The sequence below is a fragment of the Chamaea fasciata genome, unplaced genomic scaffold (assembly GCF_029207755.1).
Source record: "Chamaea fasciata isolate MVZ Bird 193981 ecotype frontalis unplaced genomic scaffold, bChaFas1.0.hap1 SCAF_203, whole genome shotgun sequence".
NCBI classification, from domain to species: Eukaryota; Metazoa; Chordata; class Aves; order Passeriformes; family Sylviidae; genus Chamaea; species Chamaea fasciata.
This window is the reverse complement of record NW_027094288.1, coordinates 53971-73870: the sequence shown is the minus strand read 5'-3', so window position 1 is coordinate 73870 and position 19900 is coordinate 53971. Positions and strand designations below refer to the sequence as shown.

The following is a 19900-nucleotide window of genomic DNA, read 5'->3' as shown; positions in this document are numbered from 1 at the left end:
GCCAAAAACCCCCCTCCAGCCCCACCAGGGATCACCAAACCCCAAAAACCCCCCTCCAGCCCCACCAGGGAACACCAAACCCCAAAAAATCCTCACCAGGGAACACCAAACCCCAAAAAATCCTCACCAGGGATCACCAAACCCCCAAAACCCCCCTCCAGCCCCACCAGGGATCACCAAACCCCCCAAGTCCCCCCCGTCCAACCCCACCTGAGGAAGGAGACCACCAGGGAGTTCTTGAACTTGGAGTAGGTGCGGGAGTTGAAGCGGTTCATGCCGCTGAAGCCCTGGCACGGGGGGCCCCCGCAGAGCATCTCCACGTCGCCCTTCTGGGGCAGCTTCTGGCCCAGGGAGTTGGTTTTCTCCCCGGCCATGACCAGCTTGAGCAGCACGTTGCAGTCCTCGGTGAACACCGTGGAGCCGGGGTTGTTGAGGCGGAACGCCTGCGCCGCCGGCTCCCACATCTCGATGGCCCAGAGCGTCTCCGAGACCCCTGAGGGGACAGGGATGACCGGGGGTGGACACCAGGGAGGGTCAGGAATGACCAGGGGTGGACACCAGGGAGGGTCAAGGATGGGTGGGAATGGTCAGGGATGAGCAAGGTGCGGTGGGAACGGTCAGGAATCGTCAGTGATGGTCAGGGATGGACACCAGGGATGGTCAGCGTGTGCTGGGAATGGTCAGTGATGGTCAGTGATGGTCAGGGATGGTCAGGGATGGACACCAGGGATGGTCAGCGTGTGCTGGGAATGGTCAGTGATGGTCAGTGATGGTCAGCGATGGTCAGGGATGGACACCAGGGATGGTCAGTGTGTGCTGGGAATGGTCAGTCATGGTCAGGGATGGTCAGGGATGGTCAGGGATGGTCAGGGATGGTCAGTGATGGTCAGGGATGGTCAGGGATGGTCAGGGATGGTCAGCGATGGTCAGGGATGGTCAGTGATGGTCAGGGATGGTCAGTGATGGTCAGGGATGGTCAGGGATGGTCAGGGATGGTCAGTGATGGTCAGGGATGGTCAGTGATGGTCAGGGATGGTCAGTGTGTGCTGGGAATGGTCAGGAATGGTCAGTGATGGTCAGGGATGGACACCAGGGATGGTCAGCGTGTGCTGGGAATGGTCAGTGATGGTCAGTGATGGTCAGGAATGGTCAGGGATGGACACCAGGGATGGTCAGCGTGTGCTGGGAATGGTCAGGCATGGTCAGGGATGGTCAGGGATGGTCAGTGATGGTCAGTGATAGTCAGTGATGGTCAGCGATGGTCAGGGATGGTCAGGGATGGTCAGTGATGGTCAGGGATGGTCAGTGTGTGCTGGGAATGGTCAGGGATGGTCAGTGATGGTCAGGGATGGACACCAGGGATGGTCAGTGTGTGATGGGCATGGTCAGGGATGGTCAGTGATGGTCAGGGATGGACACCAGGGATGGTCAGTGTGTGATGGGAATGGTCAGGGATGGTCAGCGATGGTCAGGCATGGTCAGGGATGGTCAGGGATGGTCAGGGATGGTCAGCGATGGTCAGGGATGGTCAGGGATGGTCAGGGATGGTCAGTGATGGTCAGTGATGGTCAGGGATGGTCAGCGATGGTCAGCCATGGTCAGCCATGGTCAGCGACGGTCAGCCATAGTCAGCGTGCGGTGGGAACGGTCAGTGATGGTCAGCGATGGTCAGCCATGGTCAGCCATGGTCAGTGATGGTCAGCCATGGTCAGCCATGGTCAGCCATGGTCAGCAATGGTCAGCCACGGTCGTGATGGTCAGGGATGGTCAGGGATGGTCAGGGATGGTCAGGGATGGTCAGCCATGGTCAGGGATGGTCAGGGATGGTCAGGGATGGTCAGCCATGGTCAGGGATGGTCAGGGATGGTCAGGGATGGTCAGCCATGGTCAGGGATGGTCAGTGATGGTCAGCCACGGTCGTGATGGTCAGGGATGGTCAGGGATGGTCAGTGATGGTCAGGGATGGTCAGGGATGGTCAGCCATGGTCAGGGATGGTCAGTGATGGTCAGGGATGGTCAGGGATGGTCAGTGATGGTCAGGGATGGTCAGCGATGGTCAGCCATGGTCAGCCATGGTCAGTGATGGTCAGCCACGGTCAGCCACGGTCAGCCATGGTCAGCCATGGTCAGCCACGGTCGTGATGGTCAGGGATGGTCAGGGATGGTCAGGGATGGTCAGCAATGGTCAGCCATGGTCAGGGATGGTCAGGGATGGTCAGCCATGGTCAGGGATGGTCAGGGATGGTCAGGGATGGTCAGCGATGGTCAGGGATGGTCAGGGATGGTCAGGGATGGTCAGGGATGGTCAGCGGGCCGACTCCCCGACCCCCCCGGGCCCTTCCCCGAGGCCGACAACGGCCGGCGCCGCCGCGGCGCCGCCGGCTCCTCACCCGCCTGGTGGAAACCCTCGGAGAGGCCCCCGCAGCCCGAGAACACGTCCAGGGTCCGCAGCTTGGGCACCGGCACCTTGGGCGCCTCCTGCTGGCTCTGCTCGGCGCCGGCCGCCTTCCCTTTGCCCTTCCCTGGGAAAACCCCGGCAGTGTCGGCCCAGGGAAGGGGCATCCCCGCCTCCTCCTCCTCCTCCTCCTCCTCCTCCTCCTCCTCTTCATCCTCCTCCTCCTCCTCCTCCTCCTCCTCTTCATCCTCCTCCTCCTCCTCCTCCTCCTCCTCCTCCTCCTCCTCCTCCTTCTCCTCCTCCTCCTCCTCCTCCTCCTCCTCCTCCTCTTCATCCTCCTCCTCCTCCTCCTCCTCCTCCTTCTCCTCCTCTTCATCCTCCTCTTCCCTCCTCCTCCTCCTCGTCCTCCTCCGCTCCCTGTGGTCATCCAGCGTCTCCCGGACGCTTTCCCGACGCTTTTTTACCCGTTTTCCGCACCTTTTCCATCCCTTTTCCGTTCCGTTTTCAGCCTCTTTTCAACCCCTTTTCCACCCGCTTCCCGCCCCTTTTCCGCTTTTTCCTGCCCCTTTTCCACCCGCTTCCCGCCCCTTTTCCGCTTTTTTCTGCCCCTTTTCCACCCTTCTTCCTGCCCCTTTTCCTCTTTTTTCTGCCCCTTTTCCGCTTTTTCCTGCTCCTTTTCCGCTTTTTCCTGCCCCTTTTCCGCTTTTTCCTGCTCCTTGTCCGCTTTTTTCTGCCCCTTTTCCACCTTTTTTTCTGCCCTTTTTCCACCCTTTTTCCTGTCCCTTTTCCACTCTTTTTTCTGCCCCTTTTCCACCTTTTTCTCTGCCCTTTTTCCTCTTTTTTCTGCTCCTTTTCCACCCTTTTTTTCTGCCCCTTTTCCACCCTTTTTTCTGCCCCTTCCTGCCCTTTTCCACTCCATTTTTTCCCCTTTTCCACCCTTTTTCTCCCCTTTTCCCACCCTTTTCCCACCCACTTTTCCATGCTTTTCCTGCCCTTTTCCCATCCCTTTCCCGCCCTTTTCCACTCTTTTTTTTTTCCCCCCTTTTTTCAGCCCCCTTTTCCAGCCTCACCTTTCCCTTTCCCCTTCCCCTTCCCTTTGTTCCCGGAGCTCCGGGCGTGGTTGGGAGGATCCTCGAAGCTCTTGGTTTTGGCGTTGTAAGCCTGGGGAAAAAAAAAAAAAAAACACCAAAAAACCAAAACAAAACTAAACCGAAATCGCCGGGATTTGGGACCGGACGCGAGGAGCTTTTCCAGCTGGGGAAATCCGGATCTCGCTCCGAAATTCGCTCCCAAAAATGTCAGAACCCGCCCCAAACCCAATCCCTCCATGGAAAACTCCAACTTTCCTCCATCCTTGGGATCTCCAGACCCCCAGGACCACCCTCGTTCCCCCCAGGAACTTCTCCAGACCCCCATGGACAATTCCAGACCTCCAGGAACTCCTCCAGACCCCCATGGACAATTCCAGATCCCCAGGAACTCCTCCAGACCCCCAAGGACAATTCCAGACCTCCAGGAACTCCTCCAGACCCCCAAGGACAATTCCAGACCTCCAGAAACTCCTCCAGACCCCCACGGACAATTCCAGACCCCCAGGAACTCCTCCAGACCCCCACGGACAATTCCAGACCTCCAGGAACTCCTCCAGACCCCCATGGACAATTCCAGACCTCCAGGAACTCCTCCAGACCCCCAAGGACAATTCCAGACCCCCAGGAACTCCTCCAGACCCCCAAGGACAATTCCAGACCCCCAGGAACTCCTCCAGACCCCCATGGACAATTCCAGACCCCCAGGAACTCCTCCAGACCCCCAAGGACAATTCCAGACCTCCAGGAACTCCTCCAGACCCCCATGGACAATTCCAGACCCCCAGGAACTCCTCCAGACCCCCATGGACAATTCCAGACCCCCAGGAACTCCTCCAGACCCCCATGGACAATTCCAGACCCCCAGGAACTCCTCCAGACCCCCATGGACAATTCCAGACCCCCAGGAACTCCTCCAGACCCCCAAGGACAATTCCAGACCCCCAGGAACTCCTCCAGACCCCCAAGGAGAATTCCAGACCTCCAGGAACTCCTCCAGACCCCCATGGACAATTCCAGACCCCCAGGAACTCCTCCAGACCCCTCAAACACCCAGTTTAACATCCAAGATTCATTCCCCAAAATCCCAGGAACCGGCCCCAAACCCAATCCCTCCGCGGAAAACTCCAACTTTCCTCCATCCCTGAGAATCCGGGAACTCCTCCAGACTTCCAGCACTCCTTGAAAACCCCGCTTTGGCCTCCAAAACTCATCCCCCAAAAATCTCAGAACCACCTCCAAATCCAATCCGCCCCACCAAAAAAAAAAAAAACAAACCCCCAACCCGGAAACGCCAACTCCTCCATCCCTGGGATCTCCAGCCCCTCCAGGAGCTTCTCCAAGCCCTCACCTCGAGGAAGTAGAAGCGATCCAGGCCCCCGGCCGAGTACTCCTGGATGCTCTCGGGCAGGTCCTCGCCGTAGAGCACGGAGCAGCGGCCCTGCACCGCCCGGAACTCCACCGTGGCCTCCTCGTCGCTCCAGTAGAGCAGGTTGATGTCGGCGTGGTAGCTGGCCTTGGTGGACTTGTGGGTGTTCTCAGGCCTGGGAGTTCCGCCCCAGCCCGAGGGAAAAAATTAAAAATCCCCGGAGTTTGGGGGGAAAATGGGGAAAAAAAAAAATAAAAACAAACAAACAAACAAAAAAAAAATACGTGAAGCGGGTTCTCGTTTCAGCCTGGAAAACGCGGTTTGGTGTCGGAGGTTCGCTCCCCTAAAATGGTGGGAGTGGCCCCAAATCCAATTTCTTCAGGGAAAATCCCAAGTTCCGTTCATCCCTGGGGTGTCCTGACACCCAGGAAATCATCCAGACCCTCCTTGGACAACTCCAGACCCCCAGGAGCTCATCCAAACCCTTGAAAACCCACTTTGGTGTCCAAAATTCACTCCCTAAAACACTGAAACCGGCCCCAAATCCAATCCTTCCATGGAAAACTCCAACTTTTCTCCATCCCTGGGGTCTCCAGACCTCCAGGAACTCCTCCAGACCCCCAAGGACAATTCCAGACCCCCAGGAACTCCTCCAGACCCCTCAAAAACCCAGTTTGGTGTCCAAAATTTGCTCCCCTAAAATGGTGGGAGTGGCTCCAAATCCAATCCCTCCACGGAAAACCCACCTGGGGACACCTGAACCCCCATTTTTCTCCGTCCTGTAGAACTTGTAGACCCCGATCTTGATGTCGGCCCCAAAAATCCCCCCCAAACCCCCCAAAAAATCAAAAAAAAACCCTCCCAAAAAACCGCAAAAGATCGCACCAAAAAATCCCCCAAACGCCCCCAAAAAAACCCTCAAAAAACCCCAAAAAACACCCCCAAAAAATCCCAAAGAACCCCCCAAAAAAAACCCTCAAAAAACCCCCAAAAAACCCCCCCAAAAAATCTCAAAGAAGCCCCCAAAAAACCCTCAAAAAAACCTCAAAATGCCCCCAAAAAACTCCCAAAACCCCCCCCAAAAAACCCAAACCCACCATGAGTCACCTGTAGAACTTGTAGACGCAGAGTTTGATGTCGGCCCCAAAAATCCCCCCAAAAATCCCAAAGAACCCCCCCAAAAAATCCTCCAAAAACCCTCCAAAATCCCCCAGAAAACCTCCCAAAAAAACCCAAAATCCCCCCCAAAAAATCCCAAAAATCACCCCAAAAATACAAAAAAACCCCCCAAAATCCCCAAAAAACCCCCAAAAACCCCCCAAAAAACCCCCAAACCCGCCGTGAGTCACCTGTAGAACTTGTAGACGCAGAGTTTGATGTCGGCCCCAAAAATCCCCCCCAAAGCCCCCAAAAATCCCCCCAAAAATCCCAAAAAACCCTCAAAAAAACCCCAAAACTCCCCCCAAAAACCCCCCAAACCCTCTGTGAGTCACCTGTAGAACTTGTAGACGCAGAGTTTGATGTCGGCCCCAAAAATCCCCCCCAAACCCCCTAAAAATCCCCCCAAAAATCCCAAAAAACCCTCAAAAACCCCCCAAAAACCCCAAAACTCCCCCCAAACCCACCGTGAGTCACCTGTAGAACTTGTAGACGCAGAGTTTGATGTCGGCCCCAAAAATCCCCCCCAAACCCCCCAAAAAACCCCAAAAACCCCCCAAAAAACCCCCCAAACCCGCCGTGAGTCACCTGTAGAACTTGTAGACGCAGAGTTTGGTGTCGGCCTCAAAAATCCCAAAGAACCCCCCAAAAATCCCTCCAAAAATCCCAAAAACCCCTCAAAAAACCCCAAAATCCCCCCAAAACTCCCCAAACCCTCTGTGAGTCACCTGCAGAACTTGTAGACGCAGAGTTTGATGTCGGCCTCAAAAATCCCCCCCAAAAATCCCCAAAAATCCCAAAAAACCCTCAAAAAACCCCCAAAATTCCCCCCAAAAAACCCCCAAAACCCCCCAAACCCCCCAAACCCGCCGTGAGTCACCTGTAGAACTTGTAGACGCAGAGTTTGAAGTCGGCCTCAAAAATCCCCCCAAAAATCCCAAAAAACCCTCAAAAAACCCCAAAACTCCCCCCAAACAACCCCCAAACCCTCTGTGAGTCACCTGTAGAACTTGTAGACACAGAGTTTGATGTCGGCCCCAAAAATCCCCCCAAAATCCCCCAAAAACCCCCCAAAAAATCCCAAAAACCCCTCAAAAAACCCCAAAATCCCCCCAAAACCCCCCAAACCCGCCGTGAGTCACCTGTAGAACTTGTAGACGCAGAGTTTGATGTCGGCCCCAAAAATCCCCCCCAAACCCCCCAAAAATCCCAAAAAACCCTCAAAAAACCCCCAAAATTCCCCCAAAAAACCCCCAAAAACCCCCCAAACCCCCCAAACCCGCCGTGAGTCACCTGTAGAACTTGTAGACGCAGAGTTTGATGTCGGCCCCAAAAATCCCCCCCAAACCCTCCAAAAATCCCCCAAAAAATCCCAAAAAACCCTCAAAAAGCCCCAAAATCCCCCCAAACAACCCCCAAACCCTCTGTGAGTCACCTGTAGAACTTGTAGACGCAGAGTTTGATGTCGGCCTCGTTGGGTTTCCCGTTGCCCCGCAGGCTGCAGAAGATGCTCTTGATGCGCCCCACGCGGAACGGGTCGGGGGCGTCCAGGTTGCTGCCCTTGATGTACTCGGAATATTTCCTGTAGTGCTCGGGGTGCAGCTCCTCGTCCACGGCCTCCTTCTTGGGCCTCTTGGCCGGGCTGGCCGGCTTCACGCTGAGGGAGCGGAAAAAATTCCCAAAAAAAAAAAAAAAAAATGAGGTTGGGGGCGGTGGGAGGTGGAGTTTGGGGGCGGCTCGGAGGGGGTTTCCTGGGTTTGCTTGGGATTGCTTTGTCTGGAGTTGGGGGAAGGTTTCCCATCCAGGGATGTTGGAGGGGTTTCCCAGCCTCGATTCCCAGTTTTTTCTCAGGAGTTTGGTCAAGGTTTCCCATCCAGGGATGCCGGAGGGGTTTCCCAGCCTCGATTCCCAGTTTTTTTCTCAGGAGTTTGGTCAAGGTTTCCCATCCAGGGATGCCGGAGGGGTTTCCCAGCCTCGATTCCCAGTTTTTTCTCAGGAGTTTGGTCAAGGTTTCCCATCCAGGGATGCCGGAGGGGTTTCCCAGCCTCGATTCCCAGTTTTTTCTCAGGAGTTTGGTCAAGGTTTCCCATTCAGGGATGCCGGAGGGGTTTCCCAGCCTCGATTCCCAGTTTTCCGTCAGGAGTTTGGTCAAGGTTTCCCATTCAGGGATGCTGGAGGGGTTTCCCAGCCTCGATTCCCATTTTTTTTTGTCCAAAGTTGGGTGAAGAGTTGGAATTCAGGGGTCTGGGAAGGGGTTTTCCAGCTTGGATTCGGATTCTTTTTGTCCAAAGTTGGGTCAAGAGTTGGGATTGAGGGTCTTGGAGGGGTCTTTGAACCTTAATTGGTTCTATGACTCCGTAATTCCAATTTATTCCCGGGAAGTTGGGTGAAGAGCCGGAATTGAGGGATCTTGGAGGGGTTTTCCACACCTTGACTGGTTTTATGATTCCGTAATTCCAATTCTTCACCCCAAAGCTGGGGGAAGGGCGGAACTCATGGAAGAATTCCAATTTTTTTTGTCAAAATTGGGTTAAGATCAGGAAGTGAGGGATCCCGGAGGAGTTTCAGAGCCTTAAATCCATAATTCCAATTTATTCCCCGAGGCTGGGTTAAAACTCGGAACGAAGACCTTAGAGGCGTCTCCCGATCCTAATTCTTTGATCCTATCCTTCCAGAATTCCAGTTTTTCTGCCCAAAGTTGGGTTGTGAGTAGGAATTGGTGACCTTTCCCAGCTTCAATTCCATCATTCCAACTCATCCTCCAAAACCGGGTCAAAATTTGGAACTCGGGACCTCGGAGCGGTTTTCGGAGCCTTAAATCCGTAATTCCGATTTATCCCCCCAAAACCGGGTCAAAATCTGGAACTCGGGATCTCGCAGGGACCTCCCGAACTTTAATTCTTGGATCCTGCATCTCCCAAATTCCAACTGATCCCCCCCCAGCACTGGCATCACCCCACCGGAGACGTCTCCCAACCCAACAACGCGACACCAACACCGGGCTCGTTCTCGCGCCGGAAACTCCGGAAATTCGGGACTCCGGGCCTCAATCCGCAGCTGGAAAATCCCAAAATCCCCCCGAAGCTCACCCCGAAGGTGCGATTGCCCCGTCCCACCTGAAGGAGAAGGCGTCGGGCAGCAGGTAGACGCCGTCCCCCACCCGGTACTGGACGCCGTTCTTGGTGGCGGCGGCGTAGAACATCTTCCCGTCGGCCTCTTCCAGCGGCTCGGCCACCTTGGGGATCTCCTTGTGCCTCACCTCGTCCAGGCGGGCGCAGCTCATGCAGAACCTGCCGGCAACGCCACAGAGTTCTCCAAAACACGGGCCAGGAGAAGCCCAAAAATTGCGTTTTTCCACCCAAAACAAAATCCCCAAACTGACTTGTACTTGTTGTCCTCGGTGGGCCGCGCGCCGGGCGGGCTCTCGAAGCGCGCGTACTCCTGGTCGTACCACATCTGGTAAAAGTAAGTCCGCCCGTCGTCCTCCACCATCTTGATCTCCGTGTCCAGCCCGCCCTGAGAGGGACAAAAGCCAGCGGGATGATGGCCGGAGTCCGGCCGCGCTGACCGGCACCGGCTGGAGCCCGCGGCGCTGACCGGGATATTGGCCGGAGTGCAGCCGCGCTGACCGGGCTATTGGCCGGAGCCCACGGCGCTGACCGGGGCTATTGGCCGGAGCCCACGGAGCTGACCGGGCTATTGGCCGGAGTGCGGCCGCTGTCCCCACCTCCATGGCCCAGTTGTCCGAGGGCGCCTTGTAGATGACGTTGACCTTGCCGTGGATGTAGGACAGCTGCATGTCCTCGCACTCGTCCACCAGGAACAGCTCCAGAGGGTCCGAGGTGGCCCCCAGGACAGTGTCCGAGCCCGGGCAGAACCAGTGGGCGTGGAACATCTGGCCACCGCTGTCCTCCCACATGGCCGTCACCCTGGGGGGGGGAGGGTCAGAGGGGACGTCCCCGTGTCCCCAGGGCCGTGGGAGCGGGGAGAACACACCTGGCCAGGTAGAGGGGCTCGGTGGGGTCACCGGGGATGTCCCCACCCCATGGGAGAACGGAGAACACACCTGGCCAGGTAGAGGGGCTCGGTGGGGTCAGTGGGGATGTCCCCACCCCATGGGAGAACGGAGAACACACCTGGCCAGGTAGAGGGGCTCGGTGGGGTCAGTGGGGATGTCCCCACCCCATGGGAGAACGGAGAACACACCTGGCCAGGTAGAGGGGCTTGGTGGGGTCGTCGGGGCTCACGGACACGCAGTCTCCCACCTCCAGGGTCTCGGAGTCGATGCAGACACGTTGGTAATAATCCTTCTTCCCGTCGCTCTGCCGGGACACGGGGCGGTCACAGGTATGGCCTCACCTGGGTGGGCACTCACCTGGATGGATTCCCTCACCTGGATGGGTTCCCTCACCTGGATGGGACCCTCACCTGGATGGATTCCCTCACCTGGATGGGTTCCCTCACCTGGATGGGTTCCCTCACCTGGGTGGGCCCTCACCTGGATGGATTCCCTCACCTGGATGGGTTCCCTCACCTGGGTGGGACCCTCACCTGGATGGATTCCCTCACCTGGATGGATTCCCTCACCTGGATGGGTTCCCTCACCTGGATGGGTTCCCTCACCTGGATGGATTCCCTCACCTGGATGGGTTCCCTCACCTGGATGGGTTCCCTCACCTGGGTGGGCCCTCACCTGGATGGATTCCCTCACCTGGATGGGTTCCCTCACCTGGATGGGTTCCCTCACCTGGATGGATTCCCTCACCTGGATGGGTTCCCTCACCTGGATGGGTTCCCTCACCTGGACGGGACCCTCACCTGGATGGGTTCCCTCACCTGGATGGATTCCCTCACCTGGATGGATTCCCTCACCTGGATGGATTCCCTCACCTGGATGGATTCCCTCACCTGGATGGGTTCCCTCACCTGGGTGGGACCCTCACCTGGATGAGTTCCCCCATCAACAAAATCCAACTCAAGTCTCACCTGGGTGGGTTCTCTTCTACCTAGATGGGCTCCCTCACCTGGACAGGTGCCCTCACCCGCACATGTCCCTCACCTGCCCAGGTGGCCTCACCTGCGCAGGTGTCTCACCTTGACGGGCTCCCCGACCCAGGAGATGCGGCTCTTGTTCTGTTTCTTCTTGCGGCCCTGGAGCATCTTCTTGGGCGAGGGCACCTCGGGGATGTTGTCATCGACCTCCTCGTCCTCGTCCGCCTCCCGCACCGCCAGGTTGGGACACCTGTCGCGGTGACACCGGGGTGGCACCGGGGATGGCACCAGGGATGTGACCAGGGTGGCACCGGGGATGGCACCGGGGATGTGACCAGGGATGGCACTGGGAATGTCACTGGGAATGTCACCGGGGACGGCAGCGGGGTGTCACCTGAGGCTTGAGGGGTGCAGGGACAGGGACAGTGAGGACTGGGGACAGGGGATCGGGGACAGGGGATTTGGGACAGGGGATCGGGGACAGGGGATTTGGGACAGGGGATTGGGGACAGGGGGACGTTGGGGACAGGGGATTGGGGACAGGGGATTGGGGACAGGGGATTGGGGACAGGGGATCGGGGACAGGGGATCGGGGACAGGGGATCGGGGAGAGGGGATTGGGGACAGGGGATTGGGGACAGGGGTTTGGGGACAGTGGGATTTGGGGACAGGGGATTGGGGACAGGGGATCGGGGACAGGGGATCGGGGACAGGGGATCGGGGAGAGGGGATTGGGGACAGGGGATTGGGGACAGGGGATTGGGGACAGTGGGATTTGGGGACAGGGGATTGGGGACAGGGGATTGGGGACAGGGGATCGGGGACAGGGGATCGGGGACAGGGGATCGGGGACAGGGGATTGGGGACAGGGGATTGGGGACAGTGGGATTTGGGGACAGGGGATCGGGGACAGGGGATCGGGGACAGGGGATCGGGGACAGGGGATTGGGGACGGGGGATTGGGGACAGGGGATTGGGGACGGGGGATTGGGGACAGGGGATCGGGGACAGGGGATCGGGGACAGGGGATCGGGGACAGGGGATTGGGGACAGGGGATTGGGGACAGTGGGATTTGGGGACAGGGGATTGGGGACAGGGGATTGGGGACAGGGGATCGGGGACAGGGGATCGGGGACAGGGGATTGGGGACAGGGGATTTGGGGACAGGGGATTGGGGACAGGGGATTTGGGGACAGGGGATTTGGGGACAGGGGATTGGGGACAGGGGATTTGGGGACAGGGGATTGGGGACAGGGGATTGGGGACAGGGGATCGGGGACCGGGGATTTGGGGACAGGGGATTGGGGACAGGGGATTGGGGACAGGGGGACGTTGGGGACAGGGACAACAGGGTTTGAGGACAGAGACGGACAGGGATGGGGACGGCGGATTTGGGGACAGCGGGGTTTGGGGATGGAGGGTTTGGTGACAGGGACGCTGGTGACAGGGACGTCGGGGACAGGGCCACCCACCTCCTCTGCAGACACGCCTGCTTGCTGCGGCCGCTGCCGCCGAACTTGACCATGTTCTGGCACGCCTTGCACTTGCCACACTCGGGCTGCTGGCACACCTGGCACGGCACAGGGGACACCGGTGACACCGGGAATGCTCCCGGGGGACACCGGTGACATCGGCGACACCAGGAACACTCCCCAGGGACAGGGGAGCTGCTGGAAGAGCCCCATGGAGTGACCAGGATGGGAGGTTGAGATTGGTTGATCCAGGTTGGAAGAGTCCTCCAAGATCGACCCAACCCAACCCGTGACGTTGACCAAGATTGGAAGACCCTCCAAGATCAATCGACCCAACTCACGGCACTGACAATGACCGAGATTGGAAGACCCTCCGACATCAACCAGACCAACCCAAGACATTGATGTTGGTTAATGTTGACCAAAGGTGAAGAGTCCTCCAAGTTCAACCCAACCCAACCCATGACACTGACGTTGACCCAGGCTGGAAGAGTCCTCCAAAACAAACCAACTCAACCCAGGACGTTGACGTTGGCCAACACTTGGAGTCCTCCAAGACCAACCAACCCATGACGTTGACCAAGGTTGGAAGAGTCCTCCAAGACAAACCAACCCATGACGTTGACCAAGGTTGGAGGAGTCCTCCAAGACAAACCAACCCATGACGTTGACATTGGCCAACATTGGGGGTCCTCCAAGACCAACCAACCCAACCCGTGACATTGACGTTGACCAAGGTTGGAAGAGTCCTCCAAGACAAACCAACCCATGACACTGACATTGGCCAACACTGGGGGTCCTCCAAGACCAACCAACCCAACCCGTGACATTGACATTGATCAAGGTTGGAAGACCTTCCCAACACCAACCACCCGAACCCCACAGCCGTGTCCCCCACGGGCCTGGGAGGCGCCGGCGACCCCGGGTCACCTCGCAGACGCCGCAGCGCCGGCGCTTGGTGGCGTTCTCCTTGTCCTCCTCGCGCTCGTCCTTCTCGATCTGCTCCGAGAAGAAGGTGTCGAAGATGAGGTACACCAGCTTGGTGGTGGTGGCCTTGGTGGGACCCTTGTCCTTGTCGATGCGCGTGGGGTGGCGGATGGCCTGGCGCCGCACGGCTCGCCTGCGACGCGGGGACAGGGACGTCACCCCAGGGGACACCCACGGGTGCCAGGCGGGGTCCCCAAAAGGGCGTGGGTGGATTTTGGTGACCCAGCCCAACGTCCTTTCCGCTTTGGAGAAGCGCCAGGTTTGGGTTTGCCTAATTGTGGGATTCTTGTGATTTGGGGAGAGTTTTGTGTGATTTTGGGGGAGAATTCTCCCAGTTTTGGAGGGGTTTTTGTCATTTGGGGAGGGTTCTCCCAGTTTGGGGAGAGTTTTTGTCATTTTGGGAGGGTTTTGTGTGATTTCGGGGGAGAGTTCTCCCAGTTTGGGAGGGGTTTTTTGTCATTTTGGGAGGGTTCTCCCAGTTTTGGGTGCTTTTGTGATTTTGGGAGGGTTTTGTGTGATTTCGAGAGTTCTCCCAGTTTGGGAAGGGGTTTTTTGTCCTTTTGGGAGGGTTCTCCCAGTTTTGGGAGAGTTTTTGTCATTTGGGGAGGGTTCTCCCAGTTTTGGGAGAGTTTTTGTCATTTTGGGAGGGTTTTGTGTGATTTCGGGGGAGAGTTCTCCCAGTTTGGGAGGGGTTTTTTGTCATTTTGGGAGGGTTCTCCCAGTTTTGGGTGCTTTTGTGATTTTGGGAGGGTTTTGTGTGATTTCGAGAGTTCTCCCAGTTTGGGAAGGGGTTTTTTGTCCTTTTGGGAGGGTTCTCCCAGTTTTGGGAGAGTTTTTGTCATTTTGGGAGGGTTTTGTGTGATTTCGGGGGAGAGTTCTCCCAGTTTTGGAGGGGTTTTTTGTCCTTTTGGGAGGGTTCTCCCAGTTTTGGGTGTTTTTGTGATTTTGGGAGGGTCTTGTGTGATTTCGGGGGAGAGTTCTCCCAGCTTCGGGAGGATCTCCCCAGTTCTGGAAGCGTTTTTGTCATTTTGGGAGGATCTTCCCAATTTTGGGAGGATCTTCCCAATTTTGGGAGGATTCTCCCAATTCTGGGAGGTTTTTGTGATTTCGGGGGAGAATTCTCCCAGCTTTGGGAGGATTTTCCCAATTTTGGTTGGATTCTCCCCCTTTCGCGGCCACAGAACCCAAACCCTCCCGAATTTCGGGCCGATTCTCTTACTTTTGAGGTCCCACTTCCCAAATTTTGGTCAAATCCTCCGGATTTCGGAGTTTTTACCCCCAGACCTCACCTCTCACCCAGGATGACCCCAGCCAGCTTGACGAGCTCCCTCATTCCAGGCATGAGAACCCCCCCGATTTTGGGCAGACATCCCCAATATCGACAATCCGGACCCCAAACCCTCCCCAAATTTCAGCCGGATTTTCCCGATTTTGGGGTTTTTACCCCCAAAGCTCACCTCTTGCCCAGGGTGACGCCGGCCAGCTTGATGAGGTCCCTCATGCAGGGCGTGATGAGCACGGGGGGCTCGTCGCTGTCGCCGGCCTCGTCGTAGCTCTCCACCTGCTCCACCACGAACTGGGCGTGGCGCAGCAGAGAGTCCTCCGTGAAACGGTTGAAGTTGAGCCCCGCCGGCGGCACCGTGGTCTGGGGGGAGGTTGGGATCGGTTGGGAAGGGTTGGGGGTGGTTGGGAAGGGTTGAGGGTGGTTGGGAACGGTTGGGAAGGGTTGGGATCGGTTGGGAAGGGTTGGGAAGGGTTGGGAAGGGTTGGGATTGGTTGGGAAGGGTTGGGATTGGTTGGGATTGGTTGGGAAGGGTTGGGAAGGGTTGGGATTGGTTGGGAAGGGTTGGGGGTGGTCAAGAATGGTCACTGACCCCTCCCCAGATTGTCCATTCCAAGGATCACCAAGGTTGGGGACGGTTGGGAAGGGTTGGGAAGGGTTGGGGGTGGTTGGGAAGGGTTGGGATTGGTTGGGAAGGGTTGGGGGTGGTCAAGAATGGTCACTGACCCCTCCCCAGATTGTCCATTCCAAGGATCACCAAGGTTGGGGACGGTTGGGAAGGGTTGGGAAGGGTTGGGGGTGGTTGGGATTGGTTGGGATTGGTTGGGAAGGGTTGGGAAGGGTTGGGAAGGGTTGGGGGTGGTCAAGAATGGCCACTGACCCCTCCCCAGATTGTCCATTCCAAGGATCACCAAGGTTGGGGATGGTTGGGAAGGGTTGGGAAGGGTTGGGGGTGGTTGGGATTGGTTGGGATTGGTTGGGAAGGGTTGGGGATGGTCAAGAATGGTCACTGACCCCTCCCCAGATTGTCCATTCCAAGAATCACAAAGGTTGGGGATGGTTGGGAAGGGTTGGGAAGGGTTGAGGGTGGTTGGGAAGGGTTGGGAAGGGTTGGGATTGGTTGGGAAGGGTTGGGATTGGTTGGGATTGGTTGGGAAGGGTTGAGCGTGGTTGGGATTGGTTGGGAAGGGTTGGGATTGGTTGGGAAGGGTTGAGGGTGGTTGGGAAGGGTTGGGAAGGGTTGGGATTGGTTGGGAAGGGTTGAGAGTGGTTGGGATTGGTTGGGAAGGGTTGAGGGTGGTTGGGATTGGTTGGGAAGGGTTCCCAAACCCCTTCCCATCTTCTCCATCCAAGAACTGTCCCCGGGATGGGGAGGTGACACCACCGGGAGGTGACAGCAGGGCGGCACCGTCACCTCGATCTTGTTGAGCAGGTCCTCATAGCTGACGTGGCGGTTGTTCTGCAGGAACTCCACCACGATCTTGCTCATGTAGATCTTCTCCTGCATCAGGGCGAAGGTGGGCGCGTACTCCTCGCTCGGCTCCATCAGGATGTAGTCGGCAAAGGCTGGGAAGGGAAATTCCCCCAAATTGTGGGATTTGGGGGGGGAAAAAAGGGAGTTCCGGGTGGGGAAAGGAATGGGGGGCAGGAGGAAAAGGAGAAGGGGGAAGGGGAGGAAAGAGGGAGAGAAAATGAAGAAAAAAGAGGGGGGAAGGTGGGAAAAAGGGGAAAGAAAGAGGAAGGAAAAGGTGAAAGAAAATCAGGGGAAAAGAGCAGGAAAAAGGAGGAAAGGAAAAGGAAGGAGGAAAGAAAAGGAAAAAAGAGGAAGAAGAGGAAGAAGGAAAAAGAAAAAAAAGGAAAGAAAGACCAAGAAAGATAGGGAAAAGATGGAAAAAGGAGAGAAAAGGAAAAAAAGAAACAAAAAGACGCAAGAAAAGAAAAGAAGAAAAAAGTAAAAAAACGAATAAAGAGATAAAAAAGGAGAAAAGAGAGAAAAGACCAGGAGAAAAAAGAAAAAACGAGGAAAAGAAAAAGAAGAAAGGAGAAAAAGGGGGGAAAGGACAAAACCCCTGAAACCGTCCCCCCCAAACCTCAAAAAAGCCCAAAATAACCCAAAACCAACGCAAACTACCGCAAATAACCCAAAAAAGCCCCAAAATAACCCAAAAAAGTCCCAAATAACCCAAAAAAGCCCCAAAATAACCCAAACCAACCCAAAAAGCTCCAAAATAACCAAAAAAGCCCCAAATAACCCCCAAAAAGCCCCAAATAACCCAAAACCAACCCCAAAAAAGCCCAAAATAACCCAAAAAAGCCCAAAATAACCCAAAACCAACCCAAAAAAGCCCCAAATAACCCCAAAAAGCCCCAAATAACCCCAAAAAGCCCCCAAATAACCCAAAAAAGCCCCAAATAATCCAAAAAAGCCCCAAACAACCCAAAGCAGGCCGAAATTCCCCCCGGAGCCCCTCCTCACCGGTGCTGAAGCCGATCAGCGCCTTCTCCCCGCCGTCGAAGCCCGTGATCCACCAGGCGTTGATGGGCCCCAACTTCTTGGCTCTCACTCCACCTGCCGAACCCAATGAAAAAAAAAAAACCATCCCCCCCCCGCAAAAAAAAAAAAAAAAACAACAACAAAAAAATAAACCCTGCCAATTCCCAGCCGGGAATCCCGAAATTCCCCGGAATTCCGGGCGCGGCCCCCTCACCGTCCAGGCAGGGGTTGTCGTCGTAGATGGGTTTGACGACGCCGCTGAAGTAGAGCTCGATGTTCCTCTCGATGAGGCCGGTGTCGAAGGGACAGAGGTGTCCCCGCTTGTCATAGACGCTGCCGGACGGGGGGGGGACAGGGAGGGCGTGGGCCACGATTCCAGAGGGAATTCCGGAGGGAATCCCCCCTTCCCGGTCTGGGGGGAGGCCTCACCTGAAGGAGGTGACTTTGTGCTGGGGAAGGTCCTCGTAGCTCTCGAAGCCGTCCTCGTTGGCGTCGAAGATGGACAAGCGCTCGTCCGTCAGCATCTCCGGCTCCTCCAGCTGCGTTTGGGGAGGGCGGGGGGAAAAAAAGAAGGAAAAGCCCCGAAAAAACGGGATGAATCAACATTCCTGCCGCTCCCGAGCTCGGGGGGAGGAGGGTTTGGATTCCCTTACGGCGTCGTCGGGGTCGCCTTGGAAGAATTTGAGGTCGGGGTCGTCCAGGTACTGCCGGCAGTCGAGGCATTTTGGGGGGGTGGTCTGTGGGAGAGGGGAGGGAGGGTTCAGCTTTTCCCAGAGTTATTCCTGGAGTTATCCCAGATTTTTGGAGAATCCGTGGGGTTTTGCCCATCGGAGCCAGGCTCGGCCGTGTGGTTTTGGGAAGCGGAACGGGCTGGGAAGGGGTTGGTTTTCCCTTGGGATAATCCACGCTTTGGGATAATCCGCTCATCCCAAAAAAAAAAAAAAAAACAACGACTCAAATTTAGGAGTTTTAAGGAATTGAGAAACTCCCTAAAAAAAAAAAAAAACAAACTGGGATGAGGAGGAACTTACTTTAGCAGAAGCGGTGATTTTAACCTGAGGGATTTCATCTTTGATTTCCGACCTGGGAGGGAAAAAGGAAATTTTGGGATGTGGAGCAGCGACGTCATGGTCGCCACCGTCGCCAAAGCTCCGGCCGGGAACGTTCCCGTTTTCCTCACCCGTCTTTGGTTTCCATTTTCATCCTTTTCTCATCTTGATCCTGGAGAAAAAGGCAAAAAAAAATGGGAAAAGGAGCAGGAAAACCCAATCGCTGCGTGGCCAAAATCCCAGGGAATCTCCCCAGATGTCGCAACGGACCAAAATCCCGGGAAATCACCCCAAAAACCACCCGGGACAGGTCTGGGATGTCACCACCGACCGAAATCCTGGGAAATCACCCCAAAAACCACCCGGGACAGGTCTGGGATGTCACCACTGACCGAAATCCTGGGAAATCACCCCAAAAACCACCCGGGACAGGTCTGGGATGTCACCACTGACCGAAATCCCGGGAAATCACCCCAAAAACCACCCGGGACAGGTCGGGGATGTCACCACTGATCGAAATCCCGGGAAATCACCCCAAAAACCACCCGGGACAGGTCTGGGATGTCACCACTGACCGAAATCCCGGGAAATCACCCCAAAAACCACCCGGGACAGGTCTGGGATGTCACCACCGACCGAAATCCTGGGAAATCACCCCAAAAACCACCCGGGACAGGTCTGGGATGTCACCACCGACCGAAATCCTGGGAAATCACCCCAAAAACCACCCGGGACAGGTCTGGGATGTCACCACTGACCAAAATCCTGGGAAATCACCCCAAAAACCACCCGGGACAGGTCTGGGATGTCACCACCGACCGAAATCCCGGGAAATCACCCCAAAAACCACCCGGGACAGGTCTGGGATGTCACCACTGACCGAAATCCTGGGAAATCACCCCAAAAACCACCCGGGACAGGTCTGGGATGTCACCACCGACCGAAATCCCGGGAAATCACCCCAAAAACCACCCGGGACAGTTCGGGGATGTCACCACTGATCGAAATCCCGGGAAATCACCCCAAAAACCACCCGGGACAGGTCTGGGATGTCACCACTGACCGAAATCCCGGGAAATCACCCCAAAAACCACCCGGGACAGGTCTGGGATGTCACCACTGACCAAAATCCTGGGAAATCACCCCAAAAACCACCTGGGACAGGTCTGGGATGTCACCACTGACCGAAATCCCGGGAAATCACCCCAAAAACCACCTGGGACAGGTCGGGGATGTCACCACCGACCGAAATCCCGGGAAATCACCCCAAAAACCACCCGGGACAGGTCTGGGATGTCACCACTGACCGAAATCCCGGGAAATCACCCCAAAAACCACCCGGGACAGGTCGGGGATGTCACCACTGACCGAAATCCTGGGAAATCACCCCAAAAACCACCCGGGACAGGTCGGGGATGTCACCACTGACCGAAATCCCGGGAAATCACCCCAAAAACCACCCGGGACAGGTCTGGGATGTCACCACTGACCAAAATCCTGGGAAATCACCCCAAAAACCACCCGGGACAGGTCTGGGATGTCACCACCGACCGAAATCCCGGGAAATCACCCCAAAAACCACCCGGGACAGGTCTGGGATGTCACCCCTGACC

At 56.4% G+C, this 19900-nt stretch overlaps 1 protein-coding gene across 4 annotated transcripts in view; it reads right to left on the bottom strand.

The window, feature by feature from the left end:
• Positions 1-19900, bottom strand: part of DNMT1 (DNA methyltransferase 1) — a 35056-nt gene that overhangs the window by 9572 nt on the left and 5584 nt on the right. For all 4 annotated transcript variants that reach the window (XM_066208277.1, XM_066208279.1, XM_066208278.1 and 1 more), the window contains exons 7-26: positions 18419-18459; positions 18270-18321; positions 17892-17975; positions 17668-17777; positions 17453-17571; positions 17221-17313; positions 16159-16310; positions 14920-15107; positions 13406-13595; positions 12476-12573; positions 11105-11252; positions 10217-10332; positions 9738-9939; positions 9393-9526; positions 9127-9300; positions 7446-7667; positions 4835-5027; positions 3466-3556; positions 2391-2522; positions 211-493 (exon numbers count right to left, since the gene is read on the bottom strand). In XM_066208277.1, the coding sequence (XP_066064374.1) occupies positions 211-493; positions 2391-2522; positions 3466-3556; positions 4835-5027; positions 7446-7667; positions 9127-9300; positions 9393-9526; positions 9738-9939; positions 10217-10332; positions 11105-11252; positions 12476-12573; positions 13406-13595; positions 14920-15107; positions 16159-16310; positions 17221-17313; positions 17453-17571; positions 17668-17777; positions 17892-17975; positions 18270-18321; positions 18419-18459 (2822 nt within the window). The remainder of the gene's footprint in view (positions 1-210; positions 494-2390; positions 2523-3465; positions 3557-4834; positions 5028-7445; positions 7668-9126; positions 9301-9392; positions 9527-9737; positions 9940-10216; positions 10333-11104; positions 11253-12475; positions 12574-13405; positions 13596-14919; positions 15108-16158; positions 16311-17220; positions 17314-17452; positions 17572-17667; positions 17778-17891; positions 17976-18269; positions 18322-18418; positions 18460-19900) is intronic.